Below are 21,200 nucleotides of genomic sequence, written 5' to 3'. Positions count from 1 at the left end.
GCGACGGGGGACTGGAGAAGTGAGCCAAGCTTCATGCTTCCTCAGCTGCTGTTGGCGAGCGGGGTCAAAGTTATAATTCAACAGCGGTGGATATTATTTGATTTACTGTTCAGCAAACAATAGAGACACTTGAGAGGCTATTCTTCTACGAAATACTGAAAATAAAAGGATGGACGGTACATGTTGGCAGAGACTGGACAGAGAAGAATCGTGTGAATTTTAATATCCCTTAGCCTAGTGCAGACAGTTTGGTTCTGCTGTCTGGTGTTACGTTAAACACACATTTCCTCACAGCCTTCAAAGTTTAACCTTCATTTAGCCCCTAACCTTGGCACAAACAAGAAGATTCCTCTGTAGTCAATTCTCTGGGTTTCTGCTGTGGCGACATACCAGCTTCATGCAAGCCTGAACAGCTAGAGGTCAGTGTTTCACCCCTTCCCGAGGACCACGTGGCAGACTGGAGCTTAAATTCAGGCAGGATGAATACACAATAAACCATCCAAAGGTCTGTGTTTGCTTCCCCTCCGTAGATGATTGGGATGATAATAAAAAACATTCAGTGTCAGAAGCTGGAATTGTCTTTTTTCGCCACTGGCGCTAACAGTCACTCGAGCATAGCTGGTTAGCATGCTAATTCTGGTATAATAGTGTTATTCCTACTGATGCTACTTTCATTTTAAGAGGTTAGACTCAGTATTTCCTACAGGCACAACTGGAGCGATTCACGCAGTCCTGCCCTGAACATCTTCATGCTTAAATCGTCTCTTGAAAAGGTGAAGCACACAGCGGCGCCACTTTTTAACCCTGTCATCTTCCCTTTATCACACCTGGATTTAATTATCACAGCATGATGACGAGGTTCAGGGGGAAGCTAATGATAAGAAAAATGCCATTACATGCTTGTTTGGCTCGAAATGAACATAAATGACGCTGCAGAAAATCCAATATCCATGAAATGCAGCGAGGACCAGAGGGGAAATCGCACCTTACATCTTCATCGTGCTATTAAAGCAACGGAGCACTTAACTTGGATCAAGCAAAGCCTATGTGTGTGGCAACTGTTTAATTAATAGGGGCTAATTTGCTATTCTGAGCCTCTATTCCTCATAAGCCAGCCCACTTTGGAATTCTGAAGGTGCACCCTTTCCACCGCAGCCTTTTCCTCGTGTCTGAAGAAATGGCTGCAAGCGTAATTCTAAATATGAGGTGGTGTTTTACAGCGGAGGTGTGTTAGCACAGGTCAGGCAGGCTGATACTCTAGCTATCACTAACTGCTCATGAGGGCTGACCACATGGAGGGCTGCAGCGTGAGCGCAGCTCCATCGACGCAGGGGTGGGGTGTGAATATGAAGGCATGAAGCGAGGACGCGGACAGACACCACTGAGCTCACTTACTTGAGGGTGAACTGTTCGATGGTGGAGTTGGGCATCAGGAAGAGGGAGATTTTCAGGGTCTCTCCGGGCTTCAGGGGCTTCTCCGGCAGCCTCAGAAACATGTTCTTGTCTAACTGTTTGTCTACCAGAAGCTGTTCCTGGCTGGCCTGGTACAGGCTGATGCTGCCGATGCGCAGCAGAGGGTGCTGCGACGGAGGTTCCCCCCTGGAGCCGCCGCCGCCGCCGCCCCCCCCTGTGACCCGAGCCCTCGCTGCACTCCCCGTCCGTGTTGGGCCAGTGCAGCGTGTAGTAGAGCTCCGCCTGCAGGGTCTCGCTGGACAGCCCGTCCAAGAGACTGTCGCTGGAGCCTTTCCTGCGTCCTAGAGGGGCCACGTTGGTGTTGAACCAGGACGGTGGCAGCTCCAGCTGGGCCAAGCACTGCGCCAGGTTGCCTTTCATGCGGCAGGAGGTTTTGATTTCCCGGACGTCCCGGAAGGCATGCAGGCGGACGCACGGCAGCTTATCCTGGGCCTTGAAGTCGTCCCAGTCGCGGCCAGCGATGTAGAAAAACACCTGGACCGTGGGGTTGTTGGAGAAGACCCGGGCCTGGACGATGAAGGCCCGCACCTTCCAGTTGACTGTCAACTGGCCCGGAATATCCAGCGGACTGGTCGGCTGGAGCAAGTCCTTGGACAAGGCCTGGTCCCGGGCAAAGGGCCCAAAGCTGATGTTGACGGCGGGGACGTCTTTTGTTTGGAAAACCACAAAGCTCTCGGAGCGCTGCAGCGGGTGTCCTGTGCCGGGACCACTGCCACTCTTACCGCCGCCGCCAAATGTCTGTCCTGTGATCTGGGCCTCACGCAGAAAGAACGCCAGCTGTGCGTTGGACATTTTAAAGCTGGCGGGCAGGTACACGCTGGGTGGAGGAGGACTGGCCGTCATCGGCAAGGAACTGAGGAGGGAGTCCGAGCTGGTCGGGGAGACTTTACCCGCGAGAGCTGTGAAGAGAGGAGAGGGAAGAAAGTTCAACCTCAACAGTCCTGCTTAGAGTAAAGTGAGGAGACAGTCAGTAAACAAGTTAGACTTCAACGCTTCCCACACTTTTCAGGTGCCAGTCTGAATCTAAGTCAAGTCTGAGACCTTTTCTCATTTACGACATGAAACACGTCACATTTCTTTTGTTTATGCCTCCTGCTTTGACCTCTCAATGGCTGGCGGTTCAGCTAATAAGCTATAAGCCGTGAGTTGAGCCATAAATCAACCCATCACGGTGACACAGCGATTTCAGCCAATCACAGCAGCTTTTACACAAAGCAGTTTCACCCCTCGCGACGGTCTTTGCACCACAACACACACCTGCTGAAACACAAAGACCGAGACAAATCACTGCCACGGAGGCGGCTGCGTGCACGTGGGAGACGGAACGCCAATCCGGCTTCTGTTTAGGCCCCACACTGGTTTTCTGTAGGTGCATTCTTTCATTTCCATCCAACTTTTGTATTTAGCTTGAATGGTTTTAATCAGAAACTGTTTGAAAAATCTGAAGCTTCCTGGATTGGTTCCTTTTTCTGAAACTGGGGTAACTTATCACAACAACATTCCCAAGAAAAGCTTTCCCGTAATTTTCCTAACCCTTCATCAAACTCCAGGAAAGAGGGTTGTGAAGGGCCGGACAGTCCGGTGAAACGCGGCAACGCTCATTCAGACATGAAGGAATGCAGCCCGGAGTTGTGGAAGCAAACTGAAAACTTGCACATGTGCAGAATGATTCCATTGTTTTTGGAGCTTCAGGAGCGACACGTGCGAAAGACGACTCCTTCAAATCAAAGTGGGACACAATCGTCACCCAACAAACAGAATAAATGTGACATACTTAAGATCATCCAGAGCCCAACACAAAAACAAAGCTTTCTGTCCCCATGGTCCAAATTGGAGATTAAAAGTCCCATATTCCAAAAGGTTTGTTTTATCCTTGAAATTGCATCCTTTAGGTCTGAAAAAAGACAAAACAAACAAGAGGATCTTTGGAGAGAAAAGCTCTTCTAAACTCAGCAGGCGCTCTGCACAAGTTTCTCCCTCTTTTCAGGCACCTCTTCAGGAAAAACTCCCCCTCACAAGACGAAGAAACAACAGCAATAGCTCCGCTCGTCTGATCCCCCCCCAGGCTGGTTCAGGGTCCCGCTTACGGACTGATTCAGCCCCCACGCCGCAGCTCGTTCAATCCCAGACTGAGCTCGGCTCTGGGACTGAGCGGCGGGGCAGAGTCTCCTCCCGGCTGGTGGGCTGTCCAGGAACTACAGACAAAAGCCTCTGACGCCACCCCGCGCTTGCCACACCTAGTCTCCAGACCGTGATCACCGTTTGAGCTGCCGGTCAGATCTCAGAGGACACACACACACACACGCAACTCTCAGAGAGGTGGGAGAGAAAAAACTCTCAGCCTGGGCTCATCCTCTCTCTGCAGACATGTTGAGGCAGAGTCACGCGCGCGTGTGAGTGTGTGTGTGTGTGTGTGTTTGGTGTGTCAGTGAGTGTGTGTTGCAGTGGGGAATGAATGTGTTGCTTGAATGCCTCCCGGCAGTGAGAGAGTAGGAGAGTACAGAGAGCGAGAGAGGGATTAGGTAAAGATTATTGATGAACTAGTCAAGCTCTCCTTCTCCTCCTTTTACCTCCTCCTTTCCCTCCCCCCCGTTTCTTCTGCGTCGCCCCCCCTGAATGAGAAATCCATGAGAATGAGGAGATATACCGACTGGCAGGGCGGGGGAGGGGACGGTATCTGGACTGCCTCTCTGCTTCCTCACATGTGCCTGGAATTCCCAGAATAAAAGAGCGAGAATGTGGTGATGGTGGGGGGTCTCACTCTCTCTACTTCTGTGTGTGTGTGTGTGCGTGTGTGTGTGTGTGGGCCCCATAAACTGAAGAGCAAACAGTGGGAGCAACAAAAGCTGTAGTCCCGGCAGGGGGGAAACATGCTGCACTTACAAATGAGCAGTTGTAGTTGGAAGAAGGTTGGTGGGACTGAATGAGGAAGATGTGCCACAGAGGCTTTGCAGGCTTCATCAGCCTCAAGCCTGGACAGGGAAACTGCAGCCGTGGTTAAGGAAAGGAACGACACGTCCACATGTATGATAACATTTGCTCTATGAAAATGGAAAACCAAATGAAGTGTAACCGATTACTCTCTGCCAGCATAGTCACTCTGCAAAGGTCTGCAAAACTGCAAAGGTCCTTTGAAATGTTTTGTTTCCAACTTTTATGGAATATTTAATCATTTTAACCATTTATGACACCCTTTTTGAAGACCATCTTCACCTCCTGATGGACTCAGAACCTCACATTTAAGGTTCTCCAAAGCCGAAAAACGGCTCGTCTCGGCCCCGCCCCTGCAGCGCTGCTGGGCGGAGCCTCGAGCTGCTGATATCTGCTGCTGCGGGTTCGAAGGCATTTGCTGCAAAACGTTCCATGATACCATATCAGGGGAAACATTCCTGGCTTTACATTCTAAAGATAAAGCAAAAGTACGTTTGATTTTTCACCCGGCGCCTGCAAACGCTGGAATGTTTCATTTCATCCCTTTTCGCGCCGCTGACCACCGCTTGTGACAGACCTAAGCATAGACGTGCATCAGCAAACGCACCTGTCCATGCGGACCAGCGGGAGGCTAAACGAGCAAGAACCTCCCCGCCAGACACGACTGGGATGAGGGAACGTTACAGTGCTGTGATGCTGCAAATCCGCTGCCGACACAGTCCCGCGGCCCCTTAATCTAAGGGAAAATTGCAGATTTCCAAACATTACATCACTGCTGCTGCAAGAGTCCACAAACACTTCTTTTTTTCTTTTCAAACCAACTGACAGAAACAAGCATTGCTGACACACACACACACACACACACACACGTTTCTTTATCCTGCATCACTCCAAATCCAGAACAGACATGCGATCTGTCACCTGATCACTGCCCAGGAGTTTCCTAATCCCTTTAAGAGACAATGAAACATGGCACACAGACCGGAGAGCATCACACACAAATCCGAAAGCCTCCGTAACCCTCACAGACACACACACAGACACACACACACTCCACCGAGGTCACATGGGAAGGTGATTACAGGCTAAATAATACAGTGCGGCCCTCCTGTCTCCTCTCTGTCTGACGGTGTTCCTGGTTTGGGTGGATCTGAGGCCGGTGCGTGGACACAGATGGTCTTCAGAGTGAAACCTGATCTTTGTCTTCCACTTGATGTCCTATTAGTCCTCAGGCCAAATTCAATTCAGTTCACTTCCTGTTGTATCCCATTATGTGAAACATCTGTGTGTGTACAGTACTTTAGTGTGCATGTGTGTATGTGTGTGTGTTGTTTGTCTTTGTATTCATCAGATTACTTTTGCTGATGTCAATTAATAAACGTTTCGAGCCACTTTGAGCTTGAATTGGTTCCATTTCGACTTCTAAAGTTGAGCCAATAATAGGCTGCAAAGACAGACACTTGAGAGGAAAGAAATCGAATTAATCCAACCACAATGCAGCTTAATTAAATGGAGAATTTAATCATCAATCACTTCTTGAAGTTTTTAAGATTTGAAGGACAGCCACAACACGGTTTTCTTCTCAGAAGCTAATTTTGGGAGACTTTTGCGGAACTTGAGGTCTGTCCTGAGAATAAACCATTTTTCGGTTTACAGACCAAAATAAACTGGAGCAGAAATATTTGTGGACCAAAATATCTGCTCTGCCAGAAGTTGGATTGCATGTTAACCTGTTTCCTTGGAGATATGGTGGCTGCTAATGGTCTGCTCACCGGCGACCTGGCAGAACCATCTGCTTTTTTTCAAATTTTGATGAAAACTGATCACAAAAAAGGCCTAAATCACAACATCATTGCTAATTATATATGACACCCGGTTAACTATCAAATTAAAATAAATTATTTCACTGTCTCAAATTAGAATTGAATTCTTTGGGGAAATATCAAAGCTCTGAGCTTATATTAATATAAATATATCAGTAAAAAGACCTTCAATTTACGCCAAGCCCCGCCCCTTTCCAGCCTGTGAAGACTTATTTAATTTCACACAAATGAGTCCCCTTCAGATCATCTTCGTCCTCTTTTGCCCGATCACGTCAGAACGGCCTCAAATCTCTTCAGTCTGAAGTTCCGTCTTCTGACCCCGCTGGGAAAAAACTTCTAAATTAACAGTTAAATGAAAACTCCTGTGAAGAGCCGACGGCCAGGATTGAGGAGCGATGGATTTGTTGAGGACGGCCGACATTTGATCTTCACAGAGACAACTACATAAATGTCTCCTGGAGCGAAAGGTCAGGAAGTATTGTTGAGAGGGATGCACCGTCCTCGCGGCATCGCCAACGTTCCGGCGCCGGAGGCTCCCCGATCGATCTTTGTAACTCCTCCTCGTCCCGAGGCCGAGCCGTGAGACAAGAACAACGTTGACGGGAGGCCCTGGGAGGGCGCGGCAGGCTCGCGCTCAACAAACACGGTTACTGCGCCTAATTTCTTTGCTCAGATTCCATTTTTGCTGAGACGCACATGCAAATAAAGACTCAACCAATTCTAAAATGGTTCATATTATCATTCAATTAGCTGTGAATGCAACCCAGACTGCAGATGAAAAGACGCGGTAGCCTGGGGATGAAGGCTGTATTAGCACTTGAAACACTGGCGCCGGCCTATTTTCGCCTTTCTCCGAGGAATGTCTATTTCTGCCGCAGTCGGACCTGGATTACCTTTACGAGACGACCGCAGCTGGATTATCTCCAGCACAATGACACCGCGGAAGGATTTACAATTCCGGCGTTCATGTGTAGACGCACGCAGGTACAGAAATGACATTTAAATTTTATTCACTGATGGGAAAAGCGGCGCAGCCCAGCGTGAACGCAGCAGCGTCGTCGTGGTGACGGAGTGCAGCTGCCTGAAGTGTGAACACACGTCTCACATGTTTACTTCACATTAATCACATCTGTCCGCTTGGGAACCGAAAACCTCGGCTTCATCACGCTTGGACGCCGCATTACTTTCAGGGTGAAGCTGTCATGAAGTCCCAGACGAACTTGCTTATAGCACGAGGCCAAGGTCACATTGACGAGACATCGTGATCTAGAAATAAAGCTCACAAATGATGGAGGACACCTTCCTTCTGTCTTCAGATCATTTGTTGCGAACAGACGCCATTGGTGTTGCAGTACCACCGTGGACCATAGGGGGCAGTGTGGAGCAATATAGCCAATCATTCAAACTACACATGTCACCTGTCCACCACATGCTACAACAGTTCAGAACTTTTGAGAAGTCAAAGGCTCCTACATAAGGCGCAAGATGATGGTAGCAAATGTTTGGACGGTCAGGTGACCTGCGTGGTCGTAAACCAGGAAGTGCGGGTAAATCCGTCTGAGGAATGGCACCCACACTTCCTCTCAATCCAGGTCACATAGGACCTGCAGTTCGGCATCAGAGACCGGTTTGATAAATAAAGTGATCCTTGAGATTTGGCCTGTTTTTATGTTGTTTTTGCTCACAAATGCAGAAGATCCTTCCAGTCTGAACCTACGTGGAGGTGAAACACGTTCCTGTGGGGGATTTAATCCAAAGCCTTCATGGTAGTGCTCACATAAAATAGAAAAAAACACAACTCTGTCAACATTTGTTATGCTGTTAAACTACACAGCAAAGTAATAATAATTACTCCCTGTGAAAATAACTGACACAGGATCTAAAGAAGGTTCTCTCTTGATCTGTTCACCTAAAATCCTCTTAAACCGAGTCCCTGATGGAAATTCCTTGTTAATATTCCCACCCTCATCTCCACACAGCTGTTCCTCGACCTTCCTGACTGATTGGCATTTAAACTTTTGCTTCCTTTTGCAGACGGCTGCATGTGCAGAAGATCAAATGTTTGTGAATACAGACGAAGAACAGCCCGAACGTTATACCATAATGATGATGCTGCGTTTCCAGGCAACAAAACTGCTTGGAGAAGCGTTGGGAGCTGGTCAGCTAAGCAAACAATCAGTCATCCCACAGAACAACAGGTCCGGATCTGATGACAGAAACGCCTGATCCAATGTCTCAATTTTCCATTCGGAGACCGACACGAATATTTCTGGTACAAGAGATATCTCTGCGCAAGAGAAACTTGTAGAAGTTCTAACATCTCTGAAGGCCTTCAGGGTAACCAAAAGCTCCTTTGTGAAGCCTCATGAAAGACAAAAGGTTTTTCTAAGGTTTGACGAACCAAACTATGCAAAGCTGATTTTTTTCTACAGTATGAAGCCGGTTTGTGGAGCGCTCACGGACCGTACAATTAGTGGAAGTCTCTGAACATCTCACTTGATATCTGAGGCCCAGGCTGTAAGTAACCTTCTTATATTTCCACATTAAAATGGTTGCATAGCTTTAATGAGCTATAATTTTCCCATGATGAAGGAGGAACTTATAACCGTGGGGAAATGAAACATCGATCCTTTATATGCACTCATAAAAATGCGCCATCTTTTATAACAACAGTAACAAGGGAGGAAGCTGCTGGGTGGGAGCGAAGACGACACACCGTATTCCGATTCCAGGGATCTGACAGCAGAGCAGATGCTGACGCGCCCGCATTGGGCAACAAATATTTCCCAGCCAATTAGTCACCAGCTGAAAGGTTAAAGATAATCCAAGTGTGAAGAAGAAATGGCCAGGTCTTTTGGGGAAAGAACAGGAATGTGGCACTAAAACTTAAACTTTGCCCAGGCCAGGATCAACTGAGGAGCCTCGCTGAGGTCTCTGATAAGAGCAGGACAACGCCAGTACCTTTTAAGGAAACAAAATTGTGTACGGTATGTTGCTATGGTAATATTAAATATTCACACTCTAGCCCGTACCAGAAAAATGAATTCCTGTATTTGCATAAAGTTCTGGTGGACAGAATAGCCCAAAGAATTCCGGATGTAGCCGGACTAGCACTCCCAGAGTGAGCATGTGAACGGTGAGCTAGCTTATGCAATCTGCGCATGAGCTACATACATTTCTGACCTGGAAGCACTGAGCTGATTACAGTCAGGTTTGTGTTAGCAACCAGAAGGAGCCTAGCACACCAAGGCTAAGTATTGTTGGAACATCGCGAAGTACGACCTCACTCATCCATCACTGCGGGCAATTTAGCTGTGGCTGCTACCTTGCTGGTTAGCTCCTATATGTTTCTGTCTAACAACAACCACAACAACAACAACAAAGTAAATCAGTGCAGATCGCCACCTAGTGGTGGGGAGGTCGCTCAACTCCACCCATAATCCGACCACTGCCAACTGCTTTGTGGAGAGAAACACCTGTGGCATAAATTATTCCTGCCATTCGGGGGAGAAGGGCAATCCAACTCAGAGGCTCGCTTCAAGGCGCATGCTGCCGAATTTCCACTTGTGTTGCTCGTCTCTGTTGGACTATTTGCGAATTCAAAAAAGTGAAAAATGCAAATTTTCCAGGCTTCCATCGCCTGCAGCAGACTTCTAGCGGTTCGTCGCACATTTACGGAGGGATGAGTGATGTTCATTGGCTCTTCGTGGAGGGATACGCCGAGAAGATGCATTATAGTGGCTGGTCAGATGGTCAGTTCCCATCAGCCTGAGCCAGTGTTAGTTCTGTATTTTTATGCCTTTTGTTACTGCGTTTTAGATTAACTGAACAGAGAAAAAACCTCCTAATGAGGCAGCATTCTCGGGATTATTTTTGATCTTTTTCTGCCTTCTTCTGTGCCTGGTTTGTGTTTTTCCTTCTGTGCTCTCGGTGGCCCCTTGTGAGGGCCTTGCGTTGCATGTGAATGCATCTGAGAAGTAGAAGAGGTCAACAAAGAACCTTTTAAATTCAAATTCACTCGCCATTGAACTCACCACCAACCTTACCATGAGAGAGGAGGCTGGAGCTCTGAGCGAGATGCTCTGACACAATGATCTCTCTCTCACACACACACACACACACACACACACACACAGAACGTCGCAGATGTTTACGTGTGGGCTTCAGATTGAACGTGCCTCCAGTAGCTCGGCCGTGCATGCATTAGCGGAGTATTGATGAAAAGATGCAAATGCCTGGAGGCTGCATGATCTACGCTTCAATACGATCTGAGGCTGACGCAATCCGTATAGGAGTGCAGACGGGGGAGCTTCCATCCCAGATTCTCTGTGAGCGGAGGAGCGAGAGCCTGATAACGTTACAGAACCACCGATCCAAAAGGATTTTCTGCACAAAGGAACAGTATAATGAGATTTACCGCACTACGTCACAAACTCAAAACTCTTTTTTTTCCACATTTAAACTCATTTTTGCATGTGTGTGTGTGTGTGTGTGCATGTGTGTGTGGGTGTGTGTTTGTCCAGGTGGAAACGTTTGATCACATTCACATCTAATTTCACCATAAAGACACAAACAAGTACTTTAGCTTTGCTGCTTTGCTAAAAGAGTAACAGCAGTAACAGGTTAAAGCTGACGTCTCCTCGTTGCTCCTTGTGTTTTTAATCAGTTGTGTGTGTGTGTGTTTATGTTTTTATGTACATCATACGGTTTCTGGTGCATGGAGGCGGCAAACATATTAAATCATAAAACAGCAGGTAAAAATCAGCAGTCCTGAATTACGAGTCCTCGGATTTGAGGGATATTTCAGCAGTGTTTTCCCCATAGCCGCAGCAGAAAAGACAAATGTCTCACGTGCGCACGTGTGACTCGCAGGCTACAGGAACCATCAGGCATTAGCGTACTGCTGCCGCCGCTCAGAATCACTGTGTCTAATTAATGCTACATTCTGCTGATTTGTAGCTTCTTCATTGGCAGTCTTTCATTGTGTTTGACCAGATTCAGCAGTGCGGCACTAATTGGAGCCCTTTGGGAATCATAAAGGGCTGCAGAATATGAAACAACACTGGATGAAGGCGCTTTTTTATTGTGTTTTCAGCCCTCTGGAGTCGCGGAGATTAACCACTTGTAGGAAAGGACGGACAGACAGCAGCAGAGCTCATATGGAACAGACTGTAGCAGGAAAGGGGAAGTTGGGAGGGCCTTTCCTGAGCACATTATCCACATTATCAGTTGGAATGAGAAAATGAGATGCACAAACTATCAAACAGAGTTCAACCCGATGCACAAAAAACTGCATGTTACTATGAACGTGGGTCAGAGGTCACCGACTTGACAATCTGCTTTATTTGGGCTTAAAGCTTTGAATCAAATCAATTATGGGGTCCAACAACAGCAAACATGCAAAATGGTCATCAACTACGGCATCATGGGCAAAAACTGACAAAATCTGCCTTTAAAGACAACATGAATGCTGCAGTTTGCTGTTTATGTTGTGATTATTTTTGAACATGCTAGTTGCAAGAGTGCAGAAGTGATTAACGGTGTGTGTGTGTGTGTGTGTGTGTGTGTGTGTGTGTGTGTGTGTGTCGGGGGAATGGTTACAGCAAAGTGAGCCCAGACGTGATCGTAATGAATCTGAAGAGCAGGAAAGGAATCCTGTCATTTTATCTCCAATGAAAAGATGAAAATGAGACCTTGGTTTGGTTCCTGGGGAAAAGCTGTGATGGGGAAAGAAGATGGGCTCAGACGTGCGTGCCACGTGCCACTGGGGGCTGTGGGGGATCTCCATATCCTGATTTAACATTTTTCCAGTGTTTATGTGCTCCAGAAAAAGAATATTAACGACACTGATACATTTGCTGGACACCAGAGAGCCACTGTGGGAACCACCATCTTCTGGTTGACCACAGAGGGCAACAAGGTGAAGAAGAAGCACTGAAACACACTCCTGACTTGCCACCTATGAAAATATACACAACTAAATGTTTGAATAACCACCAATCATCCTGTCAGAACGCAAACAAACACCCACACACACCACGTGGAGGTTGTGTTGCTGGCATCAAAAAAATGGTAACTTCTCTTTTAACCATGGAATTCTTTTTCTATTTATAACAAAGTTGCAGCTTTTGTGGTTTTTCTGTTTTTCACCTCACTGGCTACCCGCTGGTCTATTCCGGAGCTAACTGGGCGGAGCATTTGTCGAGTGGCTCCTGGGAGCGTCATGGCCACCGCACGGCTGGTGTGGAATGTCTGAGTGCTCATGGGAAGCAGAAGAGATCTTTGTCTCCTTCACATCACTGTCACACAAACATACAGCTCCCCTCGATGGGCCGCACAACCTGCTGCCAAATCTCCATAACAACCAGTTAAAAATGGAGGGAGACACTTGCTGCTGGACAAGTAGCGGCTTAAAGTGATCTTGAAACAGGAGAACTGAGTCTTTTGTCCTGAATCGTGGTAAAAAAAAAGTAAGAAAGTAGCCTAACAATACGCAGCAAAGCTCCGCCCACCTCTGACACCTCTGCCGCCTGGCTCCCAGTCATCTGCAGTGATTTCGTTTGCCGTAAAACTTGCTAATTTTGACGCATTTTGCGCTCCACTTTCGGGGGGCTTAAATCCCCCGTGCCAGGAGGAACTCTCTCACATGCACATTACTCTGTAAATTGCTGCAAGTGTCAAATTCCTTCCGGTACATTCGCCAATTATGCTGTTACATCTCCACATTACCATCATCATTTCCAAATGGTAATATCGCTGCCTGGGGATGTTTTTTTTTTATGGGAGGCATTTCTCCATAATGCTGACCATTATCCTGCCATTACGAGATGATTGAGCATTCTGCAAATCAATATTTGTGTGTAATTGCTTTGAGATCTTCTGAAAAATCCCAGCAAAAACATCACTGGTCAGAAGGAACGAGCATCTGATTTGGCGTTTTTAATTGAAACGTTTGGTTAAAAAAAAGAAATTTAAGGTGTGTTTCCAACCAGTCCAATGAGCAGCACCGGGGTCGGCAGTGTTCCGATATCAGCAAACATTCGGAGCCTTTTTGAAATGCTGTAGGTCCATTTGCACGGGTCACATGACTGGCACGGTGGTTCCTGTCTGCCGTCCGTGTACTGAAGCAGAAGATTGAAATGAAGCAGCAGCTAAATCAGCAGATGTAAAGACTTTTTTCAGAATCATTGAACATCTGTGTGTGTCTGTGTGTGTGACTGTGGTGATGTGTTGGACCGTTTCCCTGTAAATATGCTGTAATTTACTCCCCAACTAGCTGGAACAACCCAAGCTAGCATCGTCTTTTCCTCCTGACTCTGCATGGTTGATTATTACAACAAAAAACAGCTTTTTTCTTTCTTTCCTTTCTGGAAAGATAAAGAAAAAAACACAACTTTTGGTCCCCAAAACACCTGCAGAACCAGCGTAGGTCTGGACCTTGGTGTGATGGTTCTCTGGGGACCTTCTGCACAGACAGATCCAGAGCAGGACGACTCAGTCACGTCTTTAATGTTATTTCGAGTGAGTTTGGGACTCTGTTTGTCTGGAGTTGGATTTTATTACCGGACTGACGTCGTCAAAACAGCAGCATCGCATGTCTGCCTCCTCGTATGGAGAACAAGGTACAGTAGAATTTACTTCGTAGGTGCTTCCCTGCTTGAGCAATTAAATAAATAATTCCTTAAATAATACAGAGTAACGGCAGAACCGTTTGCCAAACAGGTTTGAGCAAGGCAGGATTTTAATTTTAATGTCCAAGGTTGAGGCCTGTGGAAAGAAGCTCTTCTTCACCCTCCCTGTCTGGCTTCTTGATCTATATTTATAAAGAGTATTTGGGTTATTTAGTAAAAACCAGCCTGATTTATTATGTGTGTATTATCACACACACACACACACACACACCAGCAGAGATGATCTGGAGGTCATTTACTCCTCCCAGTGTTTAATACACCTCTGCAGGGATGACAGCAAGAGCCTGAAGCTGACTCAGCTGCACTCTTGGTGTCTCCGGTGTGGTTCGCGTTGCCGTTGGCGGCGTTTCTGAGCTTCCCTGTCAGATCAGATCTACAGTCGGGAAACTGTGATGTTGGTAAAATCAGAGAAGCCGTCGCTTAGGAGCCACGTTTAGGAGACGCCGAGGCTTCATCTTAATTACGGCTGGGAAGTATCGGCGACTGCCGCCTGACTGTTGAATCCGTTTCCCAGCGTAAATAAATGTTTTTCATAATTGCAACTGGTGGAATTTGCCATGTTTTAGTGCTGCGTTTGACGATGCCGCTGCTGGAGATTTGCATTTTGTCTAAGGGAAAAAGTCACGCGGAAGGAGAAGAGCAGAGAAAAGCGTCTGCACGATCCTGGTTAAACGTTAAAGCCGCCTCAAAAGCGACCGTTTACCCATCGCTAATGTCTGACGGGGAGAATGGCCTTTAGGTCCCGTCGATAATTGGTTGATGGTGGGAGGAGCCGGACGAGACCGCAGTCGTTTTGCCCTTTTCGTTCAGGCGCTGTTGGAAACGAACTGAAATTTCTAGAATCTTATTCTCCGTCGGCATCTGCAGAGGCCGTCGGCAACCGTCATGGCCGGGTAACTGGAAACAGTCGAGATGGCGCCGATAACACGCTCGACATTTTCAGCTGAGAACTCCTGGGAAACGTTGTCCCACTTAACTTCAACCATCCATTACGGAAACCAGTTTGATCTTTTGCTGCATTTAATGTGACGTTGTCTCACACACACACACGCACACACACTCACCCCCCCCCCCCCCCCCACACACACACACACACACACACTCACACACACGCACACACTCACACACACACACACACACACACACCCACGTGGAGGCGGTCAGCACAGCCAGGACAGGAGATGGACACACTGGAGGTGTGATCTACAGACACACATGGTCCAGTAAAGGATCGATGCTGGATCGTCCTTCAGTCAAGAATGAGCAGAACCTCCACTTCCAGCAGGAACTGTGACCACTGGGGTGGAGCTCTCTTTGAGTCGGTCCCCCGGACACATCGCTCCTTCCTCCTGATGAGGTCTGGACTGGACAAAACCAAGAGGTCAGAGGTGGAGCATCATTCAGATCCTAACTGGATCTTCCTCTCCTCTATTTGATCCCATCTTCTCCGGCTTTCCCCAGCTGGCCTACAGCAGGTGCCTGGACCTGCTCAAGGTTTCTTCCTGTTAAAAAAGAGTTTTTCCTACTACTGTTGCTTGCTGGAGGTCCAGAACCCAGGGCCTGGGTTTCTGGAAAGCGCCTAGAGACGATTTTTGATTGTAACAAACGCTGTATGAATTAATAAAGATGAATGCTATATTACTCATATATCTGCTGGAATGTGAGAAAAACTCGCGACATGTTGTCAGTGTGATTCCGTGTTTACTGCTGTCTTGTCTCAAATGGGGCGGACAAAAGGAAACCGTTCAAAGTCAATGATGTGGAATGATATGAAGATCCTTCTTTGTCGGATAAAAGGAAAAGAGCGGTGAGATGAAATATTCACGAAATCCCAACATGTGGAGGTGTATGTTTAATTGATTGAGAGCAAAGAACAATAGAGTCTCAGGTTTTTGGCTTTGAAAGCACTCAGAGGCTGATTTGGAACCTTTACTGAGACGCAGCAAAGTAAAAAGTGATGGAATCTTCCCCCCAGAGCCATTTTCTCGTTACACTACAAAGGCTAAGGTTAACACTCCACTAGAGACGTTAATGGAAAGAGCCGGAGCGCTCCACTTAACCGCAGGAGCATGTATGGGCTGCTCCTCGTCATCTGGGGAGATATTATGGCTCTGAGCCTGAAAAATGAATAGTGGGGTGAGGACGCTGTTTGTTTAGGGATCAAACAACCGAGACGATGGAAGAGGAGGCAGACAGGGAAGCCGGGAGGGTGCAGGTTGTGGCTCTGAGCATTGTGCTCTAATGGAGCCCGTGTACCAAAGAGTTTGTGTTCGGTCCATTACATGCTGAGGAGGCCTTCACAGAGCTGCAAATGGTCAGCGTGGAACGAGACCTGTCTGGATCCACCTGCAGCAACTCCTTCTAAAGCAGCAGCGGCGCCTTTCAGGTACACTCAGGGTGTAGATTTCCTTGAATTGCATCAAGATTTTTGTGCATCTCACCACAAGCCAGGTTCCCAGTCGGACCAGAACCAGGAGCCCCCGCAGAGCTCCTGAGATCAGAACCCTTTAAGAGCTGCAGACCGCTGGACCACCTCAGCCCTCTGGGCCACATCGGTTCTGACTATCGTGTGGAATAGCTGACTCTTGTGGAGTGTTGGCTCGGCGATCAGTCACAAAAATGCAGCTTCCTGGTTATCAATCACTGGGGGCTGCATCTGAGGCCTCGGCAGAAGATCCGGCTGGTGCTGCCTTCACACTCTGGAAACAATAATCTGAATAAATAAAACCAAAGGCTTTGCGAGCTCAGTCGTGCGGCTCTGAATTTGCCAGGAGAAAGCAGTAACTGACCCAAATCTGTTCCCTTGGTTAAATCTTCTCCAGTAAATAATTGATTTTTTTGAACTTTTAATTCCAACCCTTTAGCATGAGCATTTTAGCACTTACAGCCCCGTTTCTAATGCTATGCTGCTTTCAGCAAGGTATAATTTTTACTTGGGATTCAGTGAATAATTAATTTCTCCGGCTGCGCTTCATGATATTCAATTCCTCTATTTGTGAGCAACTATGAAAGGAAACAAGGAGCCTTTAACCGTCATTCATGGTTTGTTTGAAAAATACATGATATGTAAATACCGTGTGATCTGTATGAATGTGTGAGTGTGTGTGCGTGTGTGTGTGTGAGTGAGTGGTGCAGTGTTAATAAATGGCCATGGAACACTTTAGAGGATGAGACAGAAGCTGAACCATTGTTGCTCTGTGAAAACCTTCATGCTGCGAGAGGCCGCAGCCCTCAGGGAGTATCGTTACCATGAAAGGCTGAAGAGCTCAGCTCGGTTCTGGGCGTCAGAGTAACATTGACACCGAGGGCAGGGCCCAAGGTTCCATGCAGAACCTTGATAAAAGCATCACGGTTAAACACCGTAATCAATGCAGACGTTTTGAAGGACTACAATTACTGTCCATTTTAAATGTTTAGGCTCCAGAGGAAGACAATAGGCAGAATTAAATTACATGTTAAACTGGTAAAGTGGATGGAGGGATGGATGGATGGATGGATGGATGGATGGATGGATGGATGGATGGATGGATGGATGGATGGATATGTGAGCACGAAGATATAAATAGTAGGATGAGACAACAAGGAGGCAGCCAGCAGCTACAGGCGGCTACAGGAAACTACAGGTGGGTACAGGCGACTACAAGTGGGTAAAAGCAGCTACAGGCAGGTCCAGGTGGCTATAGACAGCTACAGGCGACTACAGTCGGCTACAGGCGGGTACAGGAAACTACAGGTGGGTACAGGAAACTACAGGTGGGTACAGGAAACTACAGGTGGGTACAGGCGGCTACAGGTGGGTACAAGCAGCTACAGGCGGGTTCAGGCAGCTACAGGTGGCTACAGACAGTTACAGGCGGCTACAGGCGGGTACAAGCAGCTACAGGAGGCTACAGGCGGGTACAAGCAGCTACAGGCGACTACAAGTGGGTAAAAGCAGCTACAGGCGGGTGCAGGTGGCTACAGATAGCTACAGGTGGCTACAGGCAGATACAAGCAGCTACAGGCGGCTACAGGTGGGTACAAGCAGCTACAGGCGGGTTCAGGTGGCTACAGACAGCTACAAGCAACTACAGTCGGCTACAGGCGGGTACAGACAGCTACAGTCGGCTACAGACAGCTACAGTCGGCTACAGACAGCTACAGGCGGGTACAGACAGCTACAGGCGACTACAGGCGGGTACAAGCGAGGGTAGATGCTACAGCTGCAGGCGTCAGTTTCAGTCTGTCCTCTCATCAACAGCACAGAGGCTCCAGTTGCTGCAGCCTGTGTGCAGAACAGATGGCAACAAGACGAGGCTGTTTGTTGGAATTAGAGAGGAGGATTCATTGATCTCCCAGGATGAAGCAGTCGGAGGCGAGGATGAGGATGAAGAAAGGACGGCGAGCATCAATAATGCACCGCTGACACTTTTAATCAGACCTGGAATATTCAGATGCGGTGTTGCTGGAGTCCTCGTGCGAGATCACCAGAAGCTGCGTCATGAGGAGTTGACACCAAGCTGCTGGTTGAGCTGCAGGCAAACGACAGCGACTCTGATCGCATTAACAAAGGAGCGTGGAGCTCAATTACGGAACGCCTGGCATAAACACCCGGCCGCTCCTGAGCCAGTCTGGCGAGTGCGAAGCCGCAGCAGATGCCGATCGCTCTGAGGCGAGGTGGCGGGCCACGCGGAGGAGACCCAGGAAACCTTTTCAATCAAGCTCGGCGTGAAGGCATGAACGGAGAGTCATTTCTGGAATGGAAATCAAACTGACGCGGCGTAAAAAACACGACTCCGACTGCGTCGCAAGTTTACACGCGGAATCGTGCGTTTAGTCATCGGCTGAACGCATCAGATGGCGGTAAAAAAAAAACCAAAAAACTGATGGACTGAAACGATTCCCGCCAAACATCCAACCGACTTGCTGGTTTCCGTGGCGCTGACTCACGTCTGCTTCAGAGCAGAGGAGACGAAGCTCTTCGGTCAGGGCCTCAACTCCAAACCACACAGGTTTTTTACACCATTGTGGGTAATCCATTACATGGAAAAATGTTTATTGTATGCATTTTTATTTTAAAATCCCTCAAAACTCCCTTTGATGGTCATCAATTCATCGGCTACACAAGCCTCAATCCAAAATATCATTTATTCATGTGTTTCCATAGCGCGTGGACGAGGCGCAGCATATTAGAGCCATGAAAAGGTGGGAGTAGTATCAGTCCTTCAGATCTGCATGGACGCAGAAGGTTCTGGCCGTTAGCGCAGGTGCAACAAAAAGGGTGCAGCGCTCCCACTAATCATCCACCCGTCTGAGACTCATTAAATGCAAAATCCATCTCTTTATTTCCGCCCACATCTCTTCCTCTCCTGCAGGCTGTTTCTGACAAAGCTCTCCAAGACTTCTGATAATTAACTGTCGGAGTGATGCCACTTATCCCTTTTCTCCCTGAACAGCTTGCAGGTGTATCTGCTGCTCCATCCTTGATGAATGTACAATAATGCGAGTGCAAAAATATTTAATTGTCCTTTATCATTGCTGATATTCTCCTGTTTCAAAGGACATCTTAAAGCTAAACAGCTAAACAGCACTTGGAAAGGAGAGAGCAAGCTGATGAATAGGCAGAGGAAATGAATGAATTTTAGGCTAGTACAACTGCAAAAAGACCTAAAAAAAATCCTAAATATCACAAGAATTGGCAAGCAGAAACATAGATATCATGTACTGAAAGATTGAAATTAGACCAAATATCCGATCTGGGTCTTCTGCTGTTGAGCAGACCTGGATTTTGATGCTGTAATGATTAACAAGGCTAAATGCTAACTTTTTGTACGGAGGGCTGCAAGCTAACAGATGGCAGACGCGTACTAACCTTGTATTCTGTTAGAAATGATGAAGAATATTTAAAAACCTACTTTTTCTATCCGTAGGGTTGCCACCTGTCTCTAACATTCTACCGGGTGTCCCTCAGAAACCCAGCCGAGGCAACAAAATCGTTATTTTTTGTAGATCATTTGCACTGAATACATTAAATCTGAAGTATTGAAGAACCAGCTTCCCTGATCCCTCAGATACTGGTGTGAGCATTGATGGCGCTGGCCTTCGCTAGCTCTCGGCTAAACACATGGGTAGAGGGGTGACAGATCAAGCATCCGCCACATAAACTCGCTCCGCTCCAGCATTGCTGATGGGAACTGAAAATACAAACAAAGCGGCTTTCAAACGCTCAGCTGAAAAAGAAAACCCACCTTCTGTCTCATTCGAGGTGACAATGAGGGCAAGTTCCTCCACGAAAACATCCAGCACAGACGAGAGTGTCCTTCATGAGGGCTGCAAATGTGCAAGTCTCTGCTCAGTGAAATCAAAATTGCTCCCAAGACATTTTGCTGCTTCCTCAAAATCTGTCTCTGCCAGGATGCATTTGAGAACAGTCCACATTTCAGTCCTCCTGTCCTAGAGACCAAAAATAAGACTTCAGAGCTGGCCAACTCTCTAAAATCCTCTAAACTGCCAGCAGCAAAGGCAGCCACCGCGTGGGAACGTGCCTCTGGGTTTCCTTGTTTTGCGTATTTGGAAATTTGCAGGCGTCTTCCAGCATTTCCAATTTTCTACCATAACAACTGAATTCACTGTACATTTTTAGGAAATCATACCTCCCAGCACTAAATGTACCATTGGCTGTTTTCACAGTGTTGCTAAGCTGCTCTGAGCTTCTGAACGACAGAGTCGGCCCCCCCATAACTAGTCGACAAGTTATCTGCACCACCGGTCCTGTACCCACCGGTGCTGATTGGTCCAACGCTCTCAGTTCTGTTCACATGATCCATCAGGTCATCATAGAATTCTAACAAGCCATACTTGACACCTGTGTGCCACACTGAGATAGGTAGCTCCTAAGTTGACAACGGTAAGTTTGTTTGCTGAGATCATTAATGACGGCACTGCCTTGGTTTGCTCGGTAGCTTCAACTTCAGGATTGTTTTAGCAGGATTCCCTTCATGCTTAACGAGACTGAGCATATTGATAACTGAGCAAGCGTATTTCATCCAGTATTCATCAGTGTTACTGTCCCAGTAGTCCTGACCCACCCTCATCCTCAGTCTTCTGTCACATGTTAACATTTCTTATCAAGATTCATTGTTGCCATTTAAGATACCCCCCCCCCCCCCCCCAGTGGCTGTGCAGCGCAGAGGCTTTTCAAGCTATGCTAGCATAAGCAATCGCAAAGCTTACTTTAATAAACTAACCTTAAATAAATCGCAACCGGTTCCACCGACCATAAACGCAACAAGCTGACATCTTG

The 21,200-nt window shown here is 47.4% G+C and overlaps 1 protein-coding gene across 1 annotated transcript in view; it reads right to left on the bottom strand.

Annotated features, from left to right (window-relative positions):
- Positions 1 to 21,200, bottom strand: part of tmem132e (transmembrane protein 132E) — a 188,510-nt gene that overhangs the window by 69,465 nt on the left and 97,845 nt on the right. The window contains 2 exon segments of the mRNA XM_029848435.1: positions 1,396 to 1,625; positions 1,627 to 2,372. Coding sequence (XP_029704295.1) covers positions 1,396 to 1,625; positions 1,627 to 2,372 — 976 coding nt within the window.

Source organism: Takifugu rubripes, chromosome 15 (assembly GCF_901000725.2).
Source record: "Takifugu rubripes chromosome 15, fTakRub1.2, whole genome shotgun sequence".
Lineage (NCBI taxonomy): Eukaryota > Metazoa > Chordata > Actinopteri > Tetraodontiformes > Tetraodontidae > Takifugu > Takifugu rubripes.
This window is presented reverse-complemented; position numbering and strand designations above follow the sequence as displayed.